This window comes from Ambystoma mexicanum, chromosome 5q, assembly GCF_040938575.1.
Source record: "Ambystoma mexicanum isolate Mex_15411 chromosome 5q, UKY_AmexF1_1, whole genome shotgun sequence".
Classification (NCBI taxonomy): Eukaryota; Metazoa; Chordata; class Amphibia; order Caudata; family Ambystomatidae; genus Ambystoma; species Ambystoma mexicanum.
The window spans coordinates 50,260,034-50,283,564 of NC_090933.1; the positions used below are offsets into that span (position 1 = coordinate 50,260,034).

Here is a 23,531-nt window from a genome sequence, read left to right on the forward strand (position 1 = left end):
GTAAATCAGAAGATACCGCGAGCCTCTCAGATTTGCACCTGCTACTTTACCTGATCCACAAAATGTAAAAGTGCAGCCAGTCTGCTGCCACCTGAAGCATCGCTGAAGTGAGATGTCCTTGAGTAAATCGTTTTGAGTCGCAATTGCGCAGGTGCATCTCAGAGATGCTCCCGTCATCTTGCATTTCCTCCAGTGCTCGGCTTTGTGAATCAAGTACAGGTGCAATGGGCATCTCTTTGTCTGTGAAGGATAGCTCAGGGGCAACGTGCTCGCCTTGGAAGCAAGCAGACGCAGAGCAACACAGGTTCGATCCCTGGGTCCGCGCTTAGAAACCTCTGGGTATTAAGCACAATATAAATAAACATTTACAATTACTGCAGGGCAAATCTGTATGATTCAGCCCTATGCTGTCTGCTTAATTTCTTGATATGTGAACTGGTCTTATGCCCTTCATTGTGGAACCCTGAAAACCCACCAATACACTCATGTTCTGAACTAACATGTGTTAAGTATGCGTAATTTAGGCTGGTGGCTAAATTGACTGTGGAACCAGGTGGCTCTGCATAAATCCTGGCCTCTCCCTCATGGGGTGATCCTGGGCCAATCACGTTTCTCTCTCTCTCTCCCTTTCTTTCTCTCTCTCTCCCTTTCTTTCTCTCTCTCGCTTTACCCTTCTTTCTTTCTCTCTCGCTTTCCCTTGCTTTCTCTCTCTCGCGTTCCCTTTCTTTCTCTCTCTCTCTCTCCCTTTCTTTCTCTCTCTCCATCCCTTTCTTTCTCTCGCTTTACCCTTCTTTCTTTCTCTCTCTCGCTTTCCCTTGCTTTCTCTCTCTCTTTCCCTTTCTTTCTCTCCCTCTCTCTCTTTCTTTCTCTCCCTCTCTCTCTTTTCACTAATCTGGCAAAATGGGGGAATACTTGGAAACAGACAAGCCCTGAAATTTGGGCTCAATATACAGCTTCAAATGTATACTTCTGTTCGCGAGAGGCGTGACCTAATTGTAGGGGGGTATGATAGGGGTATGATAGAGCCCCCCTAAACCCCAATTCAGCTAGGCCCCCCGCATGGGGTAGATTTACACCATTTGTCAGGCATTGGCAGCCAGTGGCCGTGCTTCTGGGCCCCCTCTTGTGTACATCTGTAAGGATGAAGGCGGGAACCAGGCTGCTGGGGCGCTTTCTCTTCCCCACATGCCTGGCTCCAGGGCCCATGTTCAATACAAACCATAACATTCAGAGTTGTTTCATTGGCCACCAATAAGCAAGTTAAATCCGGTTCTTGGGGCCGCTCCCTGCACACCCCAGCACCCCCTGCCTCCTGACAGGGAAGGGGGCCGCCAGCAGAGCCCTGACCTCCTGCCACAGGGATGGTGTGAGCCGAGGGCGCACTGGTAAATACAAATAAATGGTTCCTGAATTAAGACGAACAAGAGAAAGAGAGTGGGCAGGCGTGCTCCCTTGACTTGTATTCTGTTTACAGGGGGCCCATGCATTATGCATTCAGGAGCATGGCAGGACGGCCCATCTGTATACTGTTACGTGTGCGCCATAAGTCAATAGTGACCCGTTCAATGGCTGTTTGCATAATGAGCTCATTCCTTTTCATGTGCATATGAGGCCTATCTGTGCGCAGAAGGCAGTGTACCCAGCGCGTGCACGGTTCCTGCTCCACGTCCAGTGACATCCTGCTGGGAGTAATTACTTTGCTGCTGGCTGCTGACATCGGTGCGTTGCCCCCTCCCCTTGATTTCTAAAGGCAGTCCCTGTCAGGTGGGGGAGAGAGAGAGTGGATGCTAAGTGCGCGCCCACTTGCTCGGCAGCCTTTCAGCTCCTGTCTCCTAAAGGTCGCCCGCTTCGAAGGCGAGAGGGGGGCCAGCAGTGTTTGTGTGTGTTGTCGTCCTTGTTGTTGTTGGTCACTCGGCAGAAGAGCTCGAAAGGGTAACCCCAGCCCCTTGCTCTTTCAGGAAGCAGTACAAGAGAGTGCTTCGCCATGTGGTGGTGATTCAAAAGAACTGCCGGGCCGCCCTGTGCCGGAAGAGGTTCCTGCTGCTGCGGCGGGCGGCCATCACCTTCCAGAAGCAGCTGCGGGGCCAGGCTGCCCGCCGGCTCTACAGGCAGCTCCTGGAGCAGAGGCGGAGGCAAGAGGAGGAGAGGCGGCGGAAGGAGGAAGAGGAGAGGTATCGTATTGCGCTGCGCATGTCTCTGCCCCTGAACAGCCAACGTGTATCCACCGTAACTGCTGCTGTGTAGCGTAGTGGGTTGTGCACTGGTAGCACCGAGGTCTGGGGCTTTAGATCCAAATCCCGAAATCCGCCAGGGCAACTCACCCTTTCATCCGTCAAAGAGCGATACAATGAGTACTGTTGGGTTGATTAGCAACACCTGTGTATGTAACCGCCACAAAACACGTCTCCTGGTTGCGGGGACTTTAGAAAGGGTCAGTCGCCAACTGTTAACGCCTCGCAGGCGCAGCACTGTAGCTGTGTCTGACTGGCATACTGCCAATCTTCCCCACTCCACGAAAATACCCAAGTAATGTTACTTGCAGCTGAACTGTGTTCCATTTTCTTTCAGAGAAAGAGAGCGACTGAGGAAAGAAGCCGAACTTTTAGCTAAGCAGGTAAAGCGCCTTTGTTGTTCCTGACGTTAGACCGAGTTTGATGTTTACACTGCGGCATGCAAATTGGGATTTTGTTCTAATGCATGCTGTCTGTAATGCTAGCATCTCTTTCCTTGGCCTGGTTCTACTTGAGGCTGTCTGTGGGCTTAGTAGGTTTTTGGTGGAGCTGGCTTTCTCACCTTTTGGGAATATGCTTAGCATCCAGTGACTTATTTAATGGGCCTTTCTGAGGAGGATTGTAGCTGAGTGGCTGTTTTCAGGGCTGGGATGGGATGCAAGATTTATTGCCTGACTGATTTGTCCGTGCGCGCTGTATGTGTCGTAAAAGCCCCCTGCGCACAAATCATCGGCCGTGATAGGCCAGCGTTGCAAAGTGGACATGGGGCTGGCTGCTTGCTAGCCCGAGCGATCCCTCGATTGGCCTTTGTCCCTCTCCAGTAGGCTCCCTAAAGACATACAGTGCTGCCATGTGGGCTATATTTTCTTGTACAATAGCCCCACCGTATCCATTTTCCTTAAAAGCAAACAGCACTTAGAATTGTGGAACTTGAGGTTTTTCTTACCTGTAGTAAACATGCGCCTAAAAGTCCCAGAATGCAAAGTGCTGTTGCGGGAGTTGGCTGACGCTGTCCTACAAGATGTAGGGCAGGTTAGCAGCTGTGTCTGCGACGGAACTCGATTTATTATTGTGCTACCAAAATGAAATGACCCAGCACTGCAGTTTTAATGCTGTACTGAAGTCGCCACCACGGGGGCCTTTCATGTAACTAATGAAAACACATTTCAGCATCATTGGCTGCTGGAGTCAAAAGGAGTTCCTGAAAATCACAGCAAGCCCTGGCAGAATGCATTTTTGTGGGCAGTGCACCAGTGTCCCATGACGGACATTTGCCTGCGTTAGCTGGCATAATGCCATTTCCGGGTGCTTGATGGATATGGGAAGGGGGCGGTGGGGGGGGAGGGGGGTTAGGCCCATAGCCCGTCAGGATTAGAAGAAGATAAAAGGGGGGAGGTAAAGGGTCCCCCTGCTTTGTTTGTTCTCAGTGCAGCTTGGCACCCACGTAGCGTCTCGAAGGTGCTGTCCCACCCGATTTTTTTTTCTTTTTCTTTTTTAATTGGTGGTGGAACATGCAAACGTGGTTACAGCTACGTGTCTAACTTAAGGGTAGGCTGGACTCCCAAAATCGTGGGGAATTTTGAGTCATTCTCTTTTTATTAATATAGGGGGAGGGGTGATGAAGTTGTCATACAGGCTTTCACTGGTTGGTGCTAATCCGGTGGGTGAGCAAGTGTTTGGGGGAGGGGGGGCAAGTCTGGGGGTGGAGTGTGGTTTCATGCGGGGTCACCTTTTACTCTTGCACAATTTCTTCCAGAGCATACCCCTCATCCCCCGGCTTAACCCATTCTGGGGGAATTTCCCCCTGGAGCAAGTGGGAGAAATATTAGCTGTGTAGTGAGTAGAAATTGGCGTGAAATGTCAATTTTAAAATGTTGCGTTTTCTCTTTTAGTAAATGCTTCAAAAAGACTTCCCTAGAAAGAACTGTCAAAGTCTATCCATACGGGGCCTTGCCCCTATGCCCCCCATGGGTTGGCAGAATTTTGGATGATAACAGGAACCCTAGGTCGTGATATGTCAAAATGGCACCTGGACCTTCAGCAGCCATTGGCCAAACTTGGAATAAAGTCCCTTTGAGGCATTACCGGTCTTTGCTGTTGCGTTTCTGCCATTGGTTTTCTGTCTATTCCATCTTGAGGACCTGCAGAGAGGGATTGTGTGGAGATCAGCCAATACTAACCAGCAGCGTTAATTAATGGAAGAGAGTAATAAAGTACCTGCGGTGTCGTGATGCTGCATTTTGCGCATCTACTCCCTGCCAACAGTCTCCATTGACCTGGTTCTGAAAGCAAAAACTCTTTCTCAAGGTAGCAGCAGTGCAACGCCTCATTGGGTCAGTGTGCCCGAGACAGCCGCAGCAGCGCCAAGTCAGTATGTACATTTAATCCGTAAAACGCTGCAAGATGCAAGTGGCCAGTTCCAGGCACATGGCCTGCCTGACGCAAGGCAATGAGCAATGCATCCCCGTGCTATACGCATGGGGAATGTTGTGGCATACAGTCAACCTATATTTCCCAACATTTTGAGAGCCACTCTGCCGAGAAGGAAAACTGCAAAATAACCAGTTCTGTGCGATGATGACCACTTCACAGGGTCTACAATCCTGTTTTTGCTCTGTGTCATATCAGAGGAGAAATATCCATTTGCATATCTCATTGTTTTTTCCTGGATAGTCCTGCACCAGAATGCCATGAAAATCTCCTCTGAAAAAATACCAAGTGGAACACCTACAGACAGTGCGCCTGATTCATGGAACGTTTCCCTATGGGACTGCGCCATTAAAACACTTCCGTGAATCAGGCCTAGTGTGTGTTTGGTTGGGCATCATCAGTGAGATGTGGCCCAGGAGCTCTAGGAACAGGGAACAAGGGGCCCATGTCTGGGTTATGCTTACTAGCTTAGGGTCAACCCCCAAGCATTCAACATTTGCCTAAAAGTGTGCAAGCTCCCCTACTCAGAACAAACAAGGCCAAATGCCCTGTCCTAAGGGAGGCTTCCCCCTCTCACGCGTCTTGTGAGTGGCTACCATGTCACACAGCACGATATTTGACCTTTTTCGTTCTCAGCAGGGGGCCTGACATGTTTGGCTAAACTAAACGTACACTTCTAAAAGGTCAGAATGCCTGCATGTGTACGTAACACGTGATACGCATTAGTGAAAAAATGTATGTGTAAGTGTTACGTGCGGGCACATTGTGTGCATACATTACGCTGACCTACAACTCTACTGAGTTTGTAAAAGTGGACACACCAAAGTGAGTGTCTGAGGAGTGGCCCGGGAAATAGTTTAAAGTCGGTTGCCACTCTCAAAGTGGTCACTTTCTTCGAATTCACACATATATAGGCATTCTCTTCCAACTCTCATGGGTGCCTACCCTCTACCCAAATTACGCCGACATATGTTACGATAGAAGTGTATACATCCGTTCACTTTAGGTTCACCTTGGGAAAGCACAGAAACATGTTTTCCTTCTCCTGCAAAGTCATACTCTGCCCCCGATTCCTGGATTATTTGCGCCCAAAAAACAGGATTTGTGCGCCATTCTGCCCGCAAATCCCTGTTTAACTAACAGGGATTTGCGACAGAATGGCGCACAAATCCCGTTTTTTGGGCGCAAATAATCCATGAATCAGGCCCTCTATCTATTGCCTCACAGTGGTCACGCAAAGGGTCTGGGAAATGGGCATAAGTAACTATTGTGTGTGTATACCATACAAGAACGCCTGCACAATTTACACTTGGGGTATTCCTGGACATTCACATACTAGGCATGTGTACGCTATGCCCACGCATAAGCATACTGGACATTATACAGATTGGAGTTTAAACTTGTCAATCCCTTTTGGCTATGGACATGATGACAATGGACACTAAGTATGTACAAAATGCATTTTAAATACAAATACAAACCTCTTTCAGATACAACGAGCATCGGGTGTTTGTGGGCATAATGGTTATTTTCTTCACAAAAACTTTACTTAAGCCTGCCACAATCAGGCAATGCAAACCTCCTAATGCAGTCGGTGCCGCATAGCAACAGTAGTAGACATTGTGGGTATTGTTGATGACTATAAGCAGCCATTTCTCATAAACTCATCCTTTCCTGCAAATGTTATATTTGAGAGCAAACTGAAAGCAGTTCAACAATTACATTATATCAGTAGATATACATTTTTGATTAAAAAAAAATGTGCATGGAAGGCAGGCAGCCTGTGTTAAATTGATAGTAGAATAAATGCTATTGGATGCAATAAAATCGTTTTTACTAGGGCTGTGTTAGAACCTAATGTTCTTATTTTTGTTTTGAACACACAGGCCGAGGAAGCAAGAAGGCAGCAGGAACTGGCAGCCATGCTCGAAGCCCAGAGAGAAGCTGCAGTGAAGCGGGAACTGGAGAAGCAGAAGGAAAGCAAACAGGTGGAGGAGATCCTGCGCCTAGAGAAAGAGATCGATGACCTGCAACGCATGAAGGAGCAGCAGGAGCAGTCGCTCACGGAAGCCTCGTTGCACAGGCTGCAGCGTCTCCGGGACGAGGAGCTCAAGCGGCTCGAGGATGAGGCCTGCAGAGCTGCACAGGAGTTCTTGGAATCGCTCAACTTCGACGAGATTGATGAGTGCGTGCGGAACATTGAACGCTCCATCTCTGCGGGCTCTCCCTTTTCTGCAGAGCTGGCAGCAATTGGTTGCTTGGAAAAGCCCAACTTCAACTTCAGCCAGCCGTATCCGGAGGAGGAGGTGGATGAGGGCTTTGGGGCAGACGACGATGCATTTAAGGATTCACCCAACCCAAGTGAGCATGGGCACTCGGATCAGAGGACCAGCGGCATCAGGACAAGTGATGATTCTTCAGAAGAGGACCCTTACATGAATGACACCGTGGTGCCAACATGCCCCGCCAATCCCATTCCCTTGCTTTTCCCACCAGGTCACGATTTGGTTAGTCTCAATAACTCCTCAAGTGGGGATTCTACATACTGTTTGCCAGAAAACATGTCCTGCCGGGCGCCACTGACCCTGGACCTGATATCTCCCGATAGGGATTATGATTATGACCAGGATGACTATGAGGATGGGGTCATCACCTCTGGGAGCAGTGTGGCCTTCTCCAACTCCCTGAGTAGCCAGTGGTCTCCCGACTACCGCTGCTCAGTGGGGACATACAACAGTTCCGGGGCATACAGGTTTAGCTCTGATGGGGCTCAGTCTTCGGTAAGCCTTTTTCCTACTATATCAGTTGGCATAGTATGTTTTGGTATTTCATCAGTCAGCGCCAAAAATGTAAATGTCATCGTGTGAAGGGTTTGCTGAGCCATCAGTTTGCCTATTTTACTGGTTAATGGTTTCCCTCGAGTACCAATTTCGTTAAGTGGCTTTCAGAACACTGTGCAATGGGTATAGTTTATCAAGACACTTAGTGAGATTGTAAAAAAGAGCTGAGGCCAGGCAGAACATGTAATTTTATGTGTAAAACACAGTCTTGCACCTTTGGCCAAGATGTATAATTTTGTATTCAATTGGGGTTGCATTTGCAAGTATTTCTGATTGAACGCTCTAATAGAACGCAGGGTGTTGAACAGTGGAATGGAATGGAGTGGGATTGCAAAGTGGATGTTTGGAAAAACAACAGTAGAATCTCCCCAGAGCAGACGTGGGAACCGTTGACTACACAATGAATGATATGATAACATGCACATTTGCCTTGAAGATAACGGACATTCTTTCTACAACAGGTAGAACCCACCTGGCCCCTTCATTTACTTGAAAAGACCAGTTGTGCTAAATTTGTGAACCCATAAGCAATTCTGCATTGTTTATTCCAGCATATTCCAATTGTCGGTGCATTCTAGGCCCTGTGCATCTTTTGGTTCTAGGTGTTTAGTGTTGCTAACTTGACCCCTTCTGCGTTTTAGGCCTTGTGCACTTTTGAATCAAGGTGTTTTATGAAAACTGTTAATAATTTGACTGGCTCCGAATTTTAGGCTCTATGCACCTTTTTAAATCTAGGTGTTTATTTTTTTAAAGCAGTTACTAATTTGACTGTCGTCACATTTTTGGCTCTGTGCACCTTTTGAGTCTGGGTGGTTTCAAGCAACGTTCATATTTTGATTGTCGATGCATTTTATGCTCTGGGCAAATTTCATACCGACTGTGTTTCACACACTGCCACTACCCATCCCAGATCATAGCTGTCAAACTCCCTTCCACCGCCCCCCCCACCGCTCCAAACCCACTCCTCCACCATGCCAAACAACTCCAAGGCCAGAGAAGCCCTCTTGCTTACCAGAAACCAGAAGACCTCCTCTCCCCTCACTGACAGCACACCTGAAATCACCCCCCTCTTGATCCCCCTCCCCAACCACCATCCTCATGCACTATCGCTTATCCCCCTCCTTCCTCACTCCATGCCTGCACCACTCCTGCCTGACACTCAACCTTCACACCCCTAAGCACAGCCTTGGCCAAGACTCCCCATTCAGCAGACCCTCCCACCCTCACTCACACACTGCTGGCACCCTCCCATCGGCTTAGGCACAGAAGCCCCTCGACTCGCAGACACCCCCCTGCTGCAATCCTCCCCCATGCTCCCTCCGCGACCACATACTTTCCGGGAACCCAGTCATTTTACCAAAAACAAAACAGAGTGCTACATTTCACTGAAGTATATAATACTGAAAAACGCCGAAAATATGAATTAGATATATATGGGGAAGTGGGGAAGGGGTTAAAATGAGTCTGGATGCAGTTGGGGTGGCGTCATAAGGGTAGAAAAACGTGGAGCCTAGGAGGGACACTGTTTTTCGGTATTATGGTCGCGATGAAATGTACCAATTTGGGGTGTACAATGACATATGACCATACTTTCCCACCCTCCTACTCCCCACTCCCTGCCCTCAGCTCCCCAAACCTGTCCATCCTTTCTCTCACCCTGGTAACTCCATTGGCCCCCCTCTCCCGTTCACCCCCCCAAAGCTGCAAGCCTCCATGCTCTTCCTTCCCTCACTCACTTCTACCCCTCCTCCCACCCCTCACACACTCGGTCTTCGTACACCACCCAGTCCCCCCCATTCCTACCCGTAGCATCTCCTTCCACAACTCCGCCCCCCCCTACACACCCCCGGCCACTTCCCTCCACACCCCCCCTCTCATGCATACTCAACGCCAGATCTGCCACCAGAAACAAACACATCATTTTTGACCTTCTCTCTGACGAAAACCGAGCCCTCTTCTTCATCACTGAAACCTGGTTCTCGGACAACGTACACCCCACTGCACATGAGGCTACTCCCTGATCATGCACAGCAGAGCAGGAGGAATAGACGTCCTCCACAAACATCTTCTCACACCCCTACATGTCGAGAAACAACCCTGCAGTGATGACTGCAAATCCCTGCTAGTCAAATTCCAACTGTCTCCCACGTTCTCCCTCAGCTCCCTCCTCCTTTACAGACCCCCGGGGTATAAAAGAACTTTCACAGGCTCTCTGAGTGACTCTGTAGCGGCCGTCATGATCTCTCATGCCATGCTCACCCTTCTTGGTAATCTGAAAATCTGGATCGACACCCCCTCCAACCCCAGGACCTGTTATCTCATTGACAACCTGGAAGCCCCCAATATCACCAAATTTATAACGGGCACCACACTCATTGCCGGTCACACCTTCGATGTAGTGTTCAGCTCTTCCAATCTGATCTCATCCCCCCTCACCCGCTACCCCCTTATCTGGATTAATCACTCCACTATTTTCTTCTCAACTCTCTTCTTTCCTCTCCTCCCCCTTCCACACCAACGTCTCCAGGATCCCGCTCTGAAACAAGATAGCTATCTCCCTGGATGTATTCCCCTTCCCTCCTCTCCTCCTTTCCCTTTCTTCCACCTCCAAGGAGGAACCCTTTCGCCAACCCATTTCGACCAATGGCTATCTGATGCCCTATCCCTCCTAACCCTAACCAGACCCCCCTCCCACAGGACCGGTCCTTCCCCCCCCCCCAGGTGGTTCAGCCCTTCCCTCAAATCTCTGATAACCCTCGACCATCGGCTTGAACACCATTGGTCGGACCCCCCCAAACAAAGCCACCCTTGCTAGACAGAGCAGAGCCTACAGATTAGAAATCAGAAAAACCGAACATTCCTTCTGCAGCTCCCACATCTCCAACACCACCAACCCCTGCAAAGAACTGCACATGATTATTACTGAGTTCAAGACCTCCCTCTGTTCAATATCTTCCTCCTCTGCCTCCCAAGCACTCTGACATTGAAAGGAATGTCACCATCAACGCTAAGGAATGTCACCATCAATGCTAAACTATCACCTGCCCCCCTTGCTCCCCAGCCCCCCATCCCTGACCCCATACACACCCTCTTCATCTCCTTCTCTGCAATCTCCCACTTGAGTTTTTAAGGGTTATCTCTAATAACCACCCCTCAGGATCCCCTGGAGACCCTTGCCCTCCCGGACCTCCTCAAAAACAGTCCCTCCTTCGCCTGCAAAGGCAGCCCCGCCAGATCTATAATCAACCACTGACAACTGGGATCTTCCCAGAAGCATACCAAACCTCTCACCTCAAACCTCTATGCAAAAATCCCACTCTTCAGCACCTCCACCACTCCAATTATCGTCCCATCTCTAACAATTGCTTCATAGCCAAACTAATAGATCACACAGCCTATTCCCAGCTCAGTCTCTTCGTAGAATCCCAAGTCCTTCTTGACCCCTCCCAGTCAGGCTTCAGACCCCTCCATGGGTGCAAAACCTCCCTTGTCTCAATCTGGGACGCCCTGGAAAGAACAGCAGACTCTGAAGGCTGCACCGCACTCATCCTCAAAAGACCTCTCTGCAGCTTTCAACACCATCCATTCTCACGAACAGACTCTTCACCCTAGGCATTAGGGACACCGCCCTTAGATGGATCTCCCCTTGCCTCTCTTACCACTTCTAAATACGTTTTCTCCATGCGTTCTCCTCTGTCCCCCACTGAGTCCCTCAGGGATCCTCTCTCTCCTCTTCAACTTCTACCTTTCATCCCTCCAAGCACTTATCCGCTCCCACAATCTAACCTGCTACACCGATGACACTCCGTGTAGTTGTAACATCCCCAACTCCCAGTCTTCACCCACCCAAATCTTGCATCTTGCCGCTCAGAACTAGACCACTGGATTACGAACAACCACCCCCTCGTTAATCCTGGAAAAACCAAAATCCTAATCTGTGGTAAAAACAGCTCTCCTTCCCCAACCTACCCCGTGGCTGCTGTCTTTAGGACCCCCCACCCATTGCATCTCCCTCCGTCAAAAACCTAGGATGCACCTTTAGCTTAGACCTGACACTCTCTCGCCACATCGCTGCCTTTGCCAGATCATGCAACTTCCAGCGCCACATTCTCAAGCAGATCTTTCTGCATCTCTTACCCCCATAGAGTCTCTGCAATCATGGCCATCATCCTCTCTCACGTAGATTACTCTAATTCCCTCTATCTAGGTGCACCTGCATCCCAACTCAGAAAGCTTCAGCGGATCCAAAACTCTGCAGCAAGGCTTCTCCTCGCCCCCTCCCCTAAAGAACACATCTCCCCTGCACTCTGGGTACTTCACTGGCTGCCCATCAGCTGAAGGGCCTTCTTCAAAGCCATGTGTATTACCCACCGTGCTATCCATAAGGAAGGGAAGGCCCTGAATTCCTCAAAAACAGACTCGCATGCTACCACCACACCGGGTCCTCAGATCAGGCTCGGCATACCTCCTGGAAGTCTCCCCTTTCAAGTACTCCAGACTAGGAGGAGCCTGCTTCTCCGTCCTTGCACCCAACTTCTGGAACTCACTCTCCATCTCATGAAGGATCACCTGGCTTTCAGGAACGCCCTCAAAACCTGGCTGGTCCCTCCTACATCCTGAGCCCCCCCCCATGCGTCCGTTCTCACACCAGCACCGACTAGCAGTCAGACCCCCTTCCCACGGCCACCCCCTTCTGCCAGTCTGCCATTCAGTTACTTTGCCTCGTGTTTCCTTTATCCTCTGAGCTCTACCCCCCCACAGTTCCCCTTGACCCTTCCCCACACCCCAGCAATGCAGCCAGGGCTTGGAGGAGTCAAGAGGGCATCCAGTCACTTGCACGTGATAAGAATTCTGAGAGTGGGCTGGGTATTGTACTCAAATGGGTTCTGAGAGTGGGCAACGTATCGAACATAAACGCACTTTTAGGTCAAACAGTTCGATCAATTTGGAGGAGGAAAATTAGTTGCATTTGAATCATCATTGGAGTTTGGCACTGTTTGAAACTTAGCCAAAGGCACGGCATCACTCCCACACACATCTGCCCTCACATCTAACTCAAATACTGTTGCACAACACCCCTGCCATAAGAATGCAGCTACCTTTCATGACAAAAAATGTGAACTATAGCTGCTCGTATAACTATCCTCTTACACACACCCTCCTGCTTGGCTCCTATACTTCCTTTCACCTATCCACATGCCATTCAAACATGGGTGACTAGCAGGGTCTTGGCCACCCTCTCATAACTTTAATGGCCAAAACGCTCACACGCTTAATAGCACCTCCCAATTTACTTTGGATCTTGGTTCCTCCGAGGGCTTTAAACCACCAGTGCATTGGGACCATAATTATGGTGAAAGGCGATATACAAATGACAAAAATGAATTAATGAATGCTCACTCTGGCAATACGTCAAGTCACTTTAAGCTTTCTCCTACCACTACCTCCACTACTACCTGTCTCATCCTTCCGAAATTGGCTTCTATTTATCTTTTATTTTTGACCAACGATGAAAGCCATCAATAGGCCTCGAGTTCACAAAATCTTGACACACCAACCGATGGGGGTGTGGGGGGTGATGGGCGTGTTATTTATTTCAGCCATCCAAAGCCCTTTCAGGTGGCCTACAATGGCTTGACATCAACCAGGTAGTGTTTTTTTAAAGGTCTGCTTATCGGAGACCGGTCATAGTCCTGCCAGCTTCACCGTAACCAATTTGTTCCTCATGATCAAACATAGCTTTGCTCTTCTGGCAAAGGTAGGGCAGTAGTCCCTAAAGTAACTCACTCCACTTGGGAATCAACAGCCAGCCACCCCCAGGCCCCTTGTGTCTGTTAGAGAAGTGCAATGATGGCCTTTCAAGGGGCACATAAACATATCTGCGTACTTAAAGCCGTACCATTTGAAATCCTAATTTCTCGTGCTAGCACCTTTTATCTTTCTAAGCAATTTCCCCTCTGAAATAAGTTGCTCCTACTGCTGAGCACTGAACACGTTCAGACCAACACGCATTCTATAATTCACCACATCCGAATATTGCAATATGTAAATTTCATGTTTCCAAACTTGTGCTGTACAAGGACATTTGAAATAAACAAATGGGCTACCTCAGAGACTCTGCTTGCAGTGGAATTCTACAAATACATTTGAAAGGTGGCGATGGTATTCCAAAGATCTTTAGTCGGTGTTCCACTTAACTGTTTATTGAATCTAAGAATTGTAATGTAAACGGTGTTATATTGTGTGTTTGTCTCTGCGTGTGTGCATGAACAACGGGTGTCTGTTAAGAATCAGGCTCAGTTTTAAGTTTGTGGTCTTGGTGGCAGTGCTCTTATAGTCTGTATTTGTGTGACCTCTAATGAATATTTAGCAGGTGCACCATTCACCTGCTACCTGTTGTAGACAGTGTTTTGGCATTTCAAACAAACGTATCCACCCTTCTTCAGGTCAAAAGGAAGTAATGTAGAATTTTAAAACTGTATCTTTATCTTTATGGTTCTGGCCTAATGGAAGAAAATGAAAGTAACCTGTTGTATTGTCTGGCAGAGTCCATTAGGGTTACGTGCTGGTGTCATGGAAAATGTATCCAAAGAGTGAAGTGTCTCTAGTGTTTTTTGTGTGGAGTGCCCCTGAATAATGTGGTAGGGTGTGATGTTTTCCATAAGGATCTGTGTGCCCTGGCCTTATGTTGCATTTTTTTCTCGAATTTGTCTGTTTGAGGTATGTGATACGTTGTGCATAGTCATATTTCAAGTGCAGCCAGTTGTCCCTCTGTAGCGCCATGCTTTAAAGTGACAGCTTTACAGCACATTCAGCTGCATGGCCCTTGTTGTATTTTACATGCTTAATTGGGGAAAAAGTATCACTTCTTGGATACCGCTATGTTAACGAATTGACAATAACGAATGACTTTTAACCCTAAATAACGAAAAACACAGCTTTTTCTGTGAAAGACGTATATATGGGGATGTGGTAAGGTAATAAAATGGGCGGTGAGGTGGTTGGGGTAATAAAGCTAGGGAAACGGGAGGTCTGGGGGGGTCCCCCCAATTGAAAAACAAAACAAAATCATGTTTTCGTTATTTATAATTTGTTAACGTTTTTATTATTTGATTCGTTATCATCACATGGAATCGAATTTCTTGGCACCAAACCTAGTTGTTGCATTTCCAGAAAGGGGTCCACATCTTCTCAAACTTGAGTCTTCCCTAGCGCAATAGTTTTAGGGGTAACCAGACTCTGCTATGGGTCCATTTGTACTGTCCTATCATTTTCTTGGAGCGTGCAAGCAATGGTGGAATGAGTATGGTCAAGTCTCTTTGATGGGTAGCATCCTGATGTTTTCAACACAAAGAGGTCATTCGATAGGCTTTATGTTCGTACTCTTAGCTATATGTTTATATGTGCAAATAAGATGGCGCTCTAGTGATGGTTTTGTGGGGCACCCTTTGCACATGGAGAGAATTCCTTTGTGGATTTAAGCGCATCAACGGGCCATTGAGAGGCTGGTTATGACTAGAGCCGGGAGTTACTGTTGATGTTTGTACTCCTCACGAAAGCATCGTCAGGTCAGTAGCGGACTGGCTAAAATGTGTACAAAAATAGTTTTTTGTTGAGAGTATCTTTGTAGTAGCTCTTTCACCTGCGCCAGCCAATACATTTGTGGAGGGTTTGAAAATGTACCCAGTCTCTATCCACTTTGCCCCCTTTTCCAAGATTCTCAATTTAAAACTGTTCATGCTTATTGAAAAGACATATGTGGTCTAATTCGGCCTTGCATTGTATAAACGTTGTCCTATTTAGAACACGCAGAATTAGATTAATTTGTTAGATAAATGCATCCGAATAATAAAGTTAATGTCAATGGGCTTCTGAACAAGTAATGATTTTTATCTTTAGGGAAACGAGTTACAAGTAGTGATCTTTTGTTGTTTTTATGCTTTGGCGTGTCACTCACATTTTCATTCTGGTTGGTGCACTTGCATTCCTCTAGCTGGACTTCCTGTTGGGGTACCTAGCTTCATTGAGATGTTGTACCAAGATAATGTGTTATAAGAGAGCGATGGTCTTTAATATTTACTCAAGTGTACTGCATCAGTAGAAGAACATTTGGACTGTCAAACCACCATTAAACATTATTGAGAAATAAGACAACTGATATGAAAATCTTAAGCAAATAGTGCCTGTGGCAAGTGTCATAGTCAAGTGTTCCCAGTATTGAAAACAAGAGAATATTGGTCCATATCATATTACAAACTTCCCTTCTTTAATATATATTTTTATTGTTCATTCATCCAGTTTGAAGACAGCGAAGATGATTTCGACTCCAGGTTTGATACGGATGATGAACTCTCCTATCGAAGAGACTCCGTCTACAGCTCTGTCAGCCTGCCTTACTTTCACAGTTTTTTGCACATGAAAGGTAAGAGACAGTCCGGTTATGTGACTTACACACAAGATTCCTTTACATTCCATAAAGCTATGCCAGTTCATCATGCTGAATTTAACCGTCACCAGAGAGGTTGAATGAGTTCTCCGAGCTGGTGGGTGGCATGACGAGACAGCAGCGCAAACAGAGGATAGCACAGGGGCAACGCACTGGTCTTGGAAGCATTACCATACAGAGCAACAGAGGTCCGAATCCCGGATCCGTGCTTAGAAACCAAACTCAGGCGTGTTATAAAGAAACAATTAAATGTTCATAAACATGTCCCAGCGTTACTCAAGTTTGTTTCATATTCTACTCCCATATTAAGCTCCAAGAACATTTAGAATTTGACCACAACAGACATCTCTGTAGCATACGGGATGATTTGTTTTAATTTTTGTCTAACAACTGAACCATTATCTTGGAGCTACCATGTGGACATCTCTGCCTGTGGGTGAATGCAAGGCTGATTCGTGGCATTTCCAGCCTGGTAGATCACAACGGTATCCCTAATTACATTTAGGACTTGTGAATTCTTTGTTTCAAAATATCAGGCTGTTGTTGGCTCCAGAAGTACCCGATTATTGTAAATAACACCCCTACAGCTACTGAAATCATTGTTGATTGCCCCTAGAATAGATCCCCCCTCCTTTTCTGGTGACATTCTACTTGGTATCGCCTCCACGTGAGATTCTTCTTGATGTCATTGGCTCTCCTGACCGATTGATCTGGATGCAGTTCCTTCACTGGTGCTTTTGTTCTTGATGGCATTCCCCTTCTTTCTGACAGGTGGCCTCATGAACACCTGGAAGCGGCGGTGGTGTGTCCTGAAGGATGAAACCTTCCTGTGGTTCCGTTCAAAGCAGGAGGCTCTCAAGCAAGGGTGGCTCCAGAAGAAGGGGGGCGGCTCCTCCACATTGTCACGTAGAAACTGGAAGAAGCGCTGGTTCGTGCTCCGCCAATCCCAGCTGATGTACTTTGACAGCGACGGAGAGGAGAAACAAAAGGGCTGCATTGAAGTCCGAGCAGCAAAGTAGGTGGCGTCATGTGAAATGTGGATTGAGTTGCTGTGGTAGAATAAGGTCGAACATTATGGTTTTTTATGTTTAATGTCCACTCTGTGTGTACTTGTGAAACAAATTAATACATTTTCTGATTTATTATTATTTTTTTTAAGTCAACTTTGAGGTCTAAGCCACCTGCTTTTCAGGGTCAGGATGCCAGGACATCCACTGCTTCTCCTTTCTCCTTTACTTACCCCCTATTTCTGTCTCTCCTTTTCGCCCACTCATTTCCCAGCAGAAGCAATGGCCAGGGCATCTTCAATCTCATTTGGCAGAACATTGGAATTCTACTCATTGTGACAGGCCCTGTGCATTTTTAGAACGTTCATTATTGATGAGTGGGTTCCTATCGACTATAACCTTTTGAGGGAAAGACCATGTTTATTCTAACATTTGCTCCTGATCAGCTTTTGAATGGGTGCCATCTTGCCGCGTATTTGCAGAGGAGCCAGATACCATATGAACAAGTAAATAGTTCAACAATGTTGCATATTATGAAATGTATACTAAAGACTCAAATTTATCACTCCAGTTATTGAGGAACCGCCTTTAATAAAAAACAACCTGTCCATGTGCTTTGTTGTGTAGATATGGTTTTATTAGTGCACACTGTCCATGCCTACAGTCGATGGGGTTGTCGAACCCGATGTCTGGGGCTCATACCGTGTGTCTACTCATCCCACTTTGCTTTAATTGTGAATATAGTACATTTATTTTGAAGCTACCTATCTTGGCCTCTTTTGCTGCAGAGTTACTTTCCCATGCGAGAACGAACCACAGGGGCCGTCACACCTCTCACGGTGATGACGGGGAGAAATTCCACCCACCTGCACACAGCAGCTTACAATATTTAAACTAGTAAAACAGCCGCCTATGTCCTCCAAACAGTATAGTTAAGGAGGAGTGATGAAAAAAGAAATCCTCCTTCCACGTGCCAGCACTCTTGGTTTCAAGCCTCTGAGATTTCCTAGTGGCAATACTTGCAGTAGAGGTTTGCAGTAAACATGCCTGCCCCTTCACACCCTCCTCTGTGCTGTTAACGATGCTGGCATTCGTGATGGGGGACCTTCCACCTGCAGTGAATAATGGGGACTGTTTCTCATGGGGCGCTCCACTTGCACCTGGGAGCAGGGATATGTCAATGTTCAGCTGCACATGTGAAGTTCTGGTGCAATGATCATATTTTCTAATGTTGCTTCAGAGAGATCGTGGATAACACTGGCCGAGAGAACGGAATTGATATAGTCATGGACGACCGAACCTACCATCTGATCGCGGAGTCGCCAGAAGACGCGAGGTGAGCCCCAGGCATGAATGGTTGTGCTGTTTGCTTCGTACTTTATAGCTCGACTGATGCAAAATAGCAGTGAAATCCCATTGTGGTGGGTTAGGGGGGTTGGGGTAGCGGCTGACACCACACTTGTTCATGCGCAGAGCACATGCTATGTTATGTTGATTATACAGCGCACCGCTACCACCCAGGGGCAGTCTCCAGGCGCTCTCATGCAATTCAGAGGAATTTTTTTATAACATGGGGGGAAATTGAGCATTTTTCAGAATTGTTTCCAAATTTTGTAAGCAGTCCGCAAGGGGATCTCGGGAAAGAGTCTGCTACAGTACCAAATTGCATTATTTCTATAGCGCCGCAGATGACGTATGTATTCATAGGAACATTGTGCACCAAATAAAGACACTGGATACCCAGCAGACATATATGTATGTGCCATATAACTGAAGCTGTTACAGTGCCCCACTAGAATTGCTGCTTTATGTCAGTTTTGCACAGTGGTCGAAGTGGGCAGGAGCGATTGGGGACGGTTCTCCACTACTAAGTTGTAATGTTCCAGTACTTTTATTTTAAAAAGAAACTTGTTCCGAAAATGGAAAATGTTTTCGGTTTAAAATAAAAAGTATAGGAATAAGTTGAAACTTGCTCTTCACTGAACGTTCCCTTAAAAAGCAGGCAGATGATTTTGGGGGGGGGGGGTTGTATTGTGCGAGGGGGGTAGCGATAGGTTTTGGTTCCACTACTTCCTTTCGTATACTTCGACCATTGGCTTTGCAGTGTATACCTGAGAGTTGCTCAGATAGTCCAAGTTGTTTGTGAATATACGATGCTGAAAGGGATGGCTTGCCGAAGGCTGGTCGTTGCGCAGTTCCTGGTAAAAGATAGCAAATATTGGCTGGCTGCTAAAACTAAATGAAAAAAAATAATGTGCCAGAAAATTAAATATTATATTACCTGATTTAGTAGCTAATGTGTATATTTGTGCTAAAAGTGAAATACCATCTTTACCAGTAAATGGGCCCGCACAGCTTGTGCACCATAGGATAAAAGTATTGTCTGTACTTTGTTAATGGCTGTGCCTCGCGGAAACGTGTCTTCTCCTTTAAATTCAGCAACTGTTGCTGCCCCCTCTTCCCCTCGTACCTGTTTCATTCACACCCCTAGTCTCCTGGGAAAAAGGGCAGTCCAAGTGTCTCATATCATTCTTTTTAGCTTCTTCCATCTCCTAATGGCCTTCGTGTTATTGCTCCTCATTTACTAGCCCCCCTCAATTGTCTCAATCTTTACTACGCGCTCTTATTCTTCTCTATTACAGTCTGTACTCTCTTCTGTTCTCCCTTCGGAATTCCACATTATTAGTCTAGGTAACGTCATCCTTCATCTCTCTGCTGTTCATTTTCGGTCCTTGACTCATATTACTTTTAGCAATTACCATCACCCCCATCTCATCTCTCTGGGTCATCTCTTGGCCCAATCTTTTCTACTTTCCCTTTTGGTTTTTGCAGTCTCTGACCACTTACCACTCTATCTCTCTATCTCTCCCTCTTCTTTTTTCATCCTGCATTATCGGGTCCGTTCCGTGGCGGTATTAGCATAATTGACCTACAAACATTTGACCTAAACATTTGATTACATTTTGTTGACCTTTTTTTCAGTCAAATTTTAATGACATATATATATATATATATATATATGGAGGTGGGTAAGGGTATAGATTAGGTTGAGGGAAAATGGGGTGGGGGTTTGTGGGGGACTGCCCCCGCATTCTAGACAAAGAAAAGGTCAAGTAAATTTGATCAAATGTGATTAGGTCAAATGTTTTTAGGTCCAATATACCCAAACCTTCGGTGGCTGCTTTCTATCAACGTGACCTCAGTCTTTTGATTCATCGATCTGTGTGTCTACTTTGCTTCTCTTCAAAAGCTTAATGAATCCTCTACACTCTCAGTAGATCCTGATTTTCTCTTGCATTGTATGCTCGACTCTAGATTCCCTTCACCCTGATAGGCTCTTTTCTCCACTCTGTTATCTTTCCCAGTCTTGGCTTGCACCTGCTCTTTGCTGTTCTCTTCACCATCCTGAACATCGCTGGAACACAACTAACTCTTGCTGGTCTTGAAACTCAACCTCATGTCATGCTTCTTATGAAGCTAAAAAGAATGATATGAGACACTTGGACTGCCCTTTTTCCCAGGAGACTAGGGGTGTGAGTGAAACAGGTACGAGGGGAAGAGGGAGCAGCAACAGTTGCTGAATTTAAAGGCGAAGAATGTTCTTCAGTCTAAAAATCTATATTTTGCTGATCTATTTCTTACTCATTTCCTCATCCACTCCGGCTATTGTTCCTGCATGATTATCTTCCTTATCCTCCATCGTCCTATACTTCTCGCACATCTCCTCTTTCTCATACTGACTTTCACACTTACTTTACCACTGAGGTTTCTTTTCTCATTCTTTTCACCTAATTCCACTTCTACTTCCTGCTGCTCCTACTTCTCGCCTGCATGCACGTCTATGATGAATTATTCTCTTCTTACTGAGGCTGACATTGAAGTATACTTGGCTTGCAGCCCTCCTATAGAACCTCCTTTTGATCCTTTACCCTCCTCCTTGATTCTTACGGTCTACTATTACACCTCTGCTTAACTACATTATGTAATAACTCTTTGCTCTGAATTCAAGCATGCTACTATTCTTCCTAGTCTCAAAAGGCCTTCTCTCAATCCTTCCTAATTTCCATCCACTTCTAATTTCCATCCTATCTCTATTCGTTCTTTTATTTCTAAGGTTAGGGAATGAGTAATGTATGCTCAAGTCTCTTCCTACCTTAACTACATGTGATGAATCACTGGCTGTTGTCACGTCTCCCCAGTGGGGAAACCTTTCCCATGAGGCCAGGGAGGTGAGTCCACTACCCTATAGTCCCCCTGAGGGTGGTATAATACAGGAGGATCTCATGGGCAGAGACCCCCCTAGGGAGAAGAATGACCATCTAGGGTATAGCCCTGATGAGAACATCATACCCACACACACCTCTCCTTCTGCTAACATCTTTATAAAGAGTAGACCTATATACTGTTGTAAAGAAGACTACCTTAAAGATCTGGAAAGTACTGTGACGAAGAAGAACATCAGCAACATAGGTAATCCAAGTGCCAGGACGAGGTGGGACACCGGGACAATGAAGAGCAATACAAAGAAGGAATTGCAGTGGTATAGACTACTGCGGAGGCATGGTTTCTTTTACGCCATAAAAACTAAAGAAGGACTACCTATTGAGGCAACACAGCCAAATGTGACGAGAGACCGTGAAGTTCAGGAAGCACGGAGCAGACTGATCTCGGAGTGAAGAGGACAACGGCACTCCTTTGTCCGAGGTCGTCCAGACGGTACCGGGAGGCTGGCAGATGGTGACGCAAATGCAAGAGGCAGCATCCATACCATCGGTACATGGGCCGGGCTAGAGATCTGCGATGTGAAGGAACTGAGATGCAGATGCAATATACAGAGTAGGAGAGAGATCACAGGAAGAACCGTCCATGCATCCCGGGAACAGGCAAGATAACTGGAGAGCCACAGGGACCAGTAGGTGCTGAAAGGTACATGTGCTCAAAACCCTGTACAGACATAACAAGCAGGTCTATTCCCCCTCTTGTCAGTACTTGGCAAGCGAGACAGCCAAGTGGACATTAGGAGATGGGGAAAGCAACAATGATCGGGACCCTCACCAAGAGACTCATAGAAGTCATCTTCCTCATGGCAGTACCTGGCAGAAAAGTGAACCAATTGGGCCATAACAAAGAAGAAACCAACTATGGGAAGGGAAACATTCCTCCTGGTTGTAAGAGATTGCTTTGTAATCACCAGGAGAAGGAAGTCATTCTCCTGACAACTCCGATCAGGAGGAAGGGCCAACAAGCCTGGGGAAGGGAGTCATTGCCCCAGGTTTTTGAGACTGAGAACAAACGCCAGGAGAAGGAAGGCATTCTCCTGGCCTACCGAGAAAGTAGGTATTGTTTGGAACTTTGGGATCTGAAGAAGAGAGTCATTCTCCCAGGTTATTTTGGAGACTGAAACGCCAGAAGAAGAGTGGCATTCTCCTGGCCCACCAAGGAAATATTGTATGGAGCTTGGACTGTAATCAGGAGAAGGGAGACATTCTCCTGTGACGAGAACAGTACTGCTTTATTGCTTAGTTTAGTGTAAGGGACAGAAGTGAGGTTTTTCTTGACACAGGACTGTGGACACTTTTACTTTAACATTGATACTGACAGTCACCTAAGATCTTTAGCTAAAGCATGGAACTCCCTCTTAGGAATAGGGTAAGATAGTTTTTATTTTTCCTTTATTCTTCAATAAAAGTCTTTAGCCCCAAACTTTCCACCTTTGTGTCAGAGTCCTTCTGCACCCTTACATACCATTCACTTCAGTTCTACCTCTACATCAATCAACATTTTGTCCATCTCACTCTGCGGTGATGGCTTTATTGTACATCTTCAATTGTCTACTTGCTGCGCGCTATGCTAAACATTCCTTAATCTTTCCGCTGCTTACACAGGTGCTTGTCATTCTGTTCTCCCCCCGCCCAACTCAACCTCCTTTTATATCTTTCTAGTTCTATTCATAAATGCTTTTGTTCCTATCCTGCTGACTTGCCATATTCTGTCCCGTCGTCTTGCGAATCCTCTCCAGTGTACCCTGTTTGGTATTGAGTCATTCAAGACTCTGTTCTTGTCCCTTTTCTTTTTAAACTAGACGATTATCTATTATTTCTTCCTTTAATATCATTTGTATGCGGATCAGTCTTGCTGTTTTCACGTTTTCTTCACTTCTTCAATTTACAATCTACTTAGACTTGGATGTTTGCTAACTCGCTTCACCCTAATCCTTCTAACACTGAGGATCTTTTCTTCCATTCATCTACGGTTCCTTCTCCTATACCTCCTTAATCTATTCCTTTTCCTCCATTGCAACTTTTTGTCTCTCCACACAATCTTGGTGTCTTATCTGTGATTCTTCTCTCTTTTATGTTTCATACATCTAACATTGCTTGGTCCCGCCATTTTCATCTTTACAATGTGCGTAGTGCTTGCTCATTCTTTTGCGCCTCAGTTCCTTGCTTCTCGCTGATCTTCTCTCATCTTGAGTAATGCCTCCAGTTTCTCAACTGGCCCCACTTCATTGTATTTAATACTCTTCTGTTGGCTTACGCTGCTGTCTCTCTCCTCAAGTCCCTGTCCCTCCGGCTTT

The 23,531-nt window shown here is 46.5% G+C and overlaps 1 protein-coding gene across 1 annotated transcript in view; it reads left to right on the top strand.

Moving 5' to 3' along the window:
• Window positions 1-23,531, top strand: part of MYO10 (myosin X) — a 640,382-nt gene that overhangs the window by 516,087 nt on the left and 100,764 nt on the right. Inside the window, exons 23-28 of the mRNA XM_069620501.1 lie at window positions 1,959-2,171; window positions 2,569-2,614; window positions 6,548-7,441; window positions 15,800-15,923; window positions 16,719-16,962; window positions 18,195-18,290. Of these exons, the coding sequence (XP_069476602.1) occupies window positions 1,959-2,171; window positions 2,569-2,614; window positions 6,548-7,441; window positions 15,800-15,923; window positions 16,719-16,962; window positions 18,195-18,290 (1,617 nt within the window). The remainder of the gene's footprint in view (window positions 1-1,958; window positions 2,172-2,568; window positions 2,615-6,547; window positions 7,442-15,799; window positions 15,924-16,718; window positions 16,963-18,194; window positions 18,291-23,531) is intronic.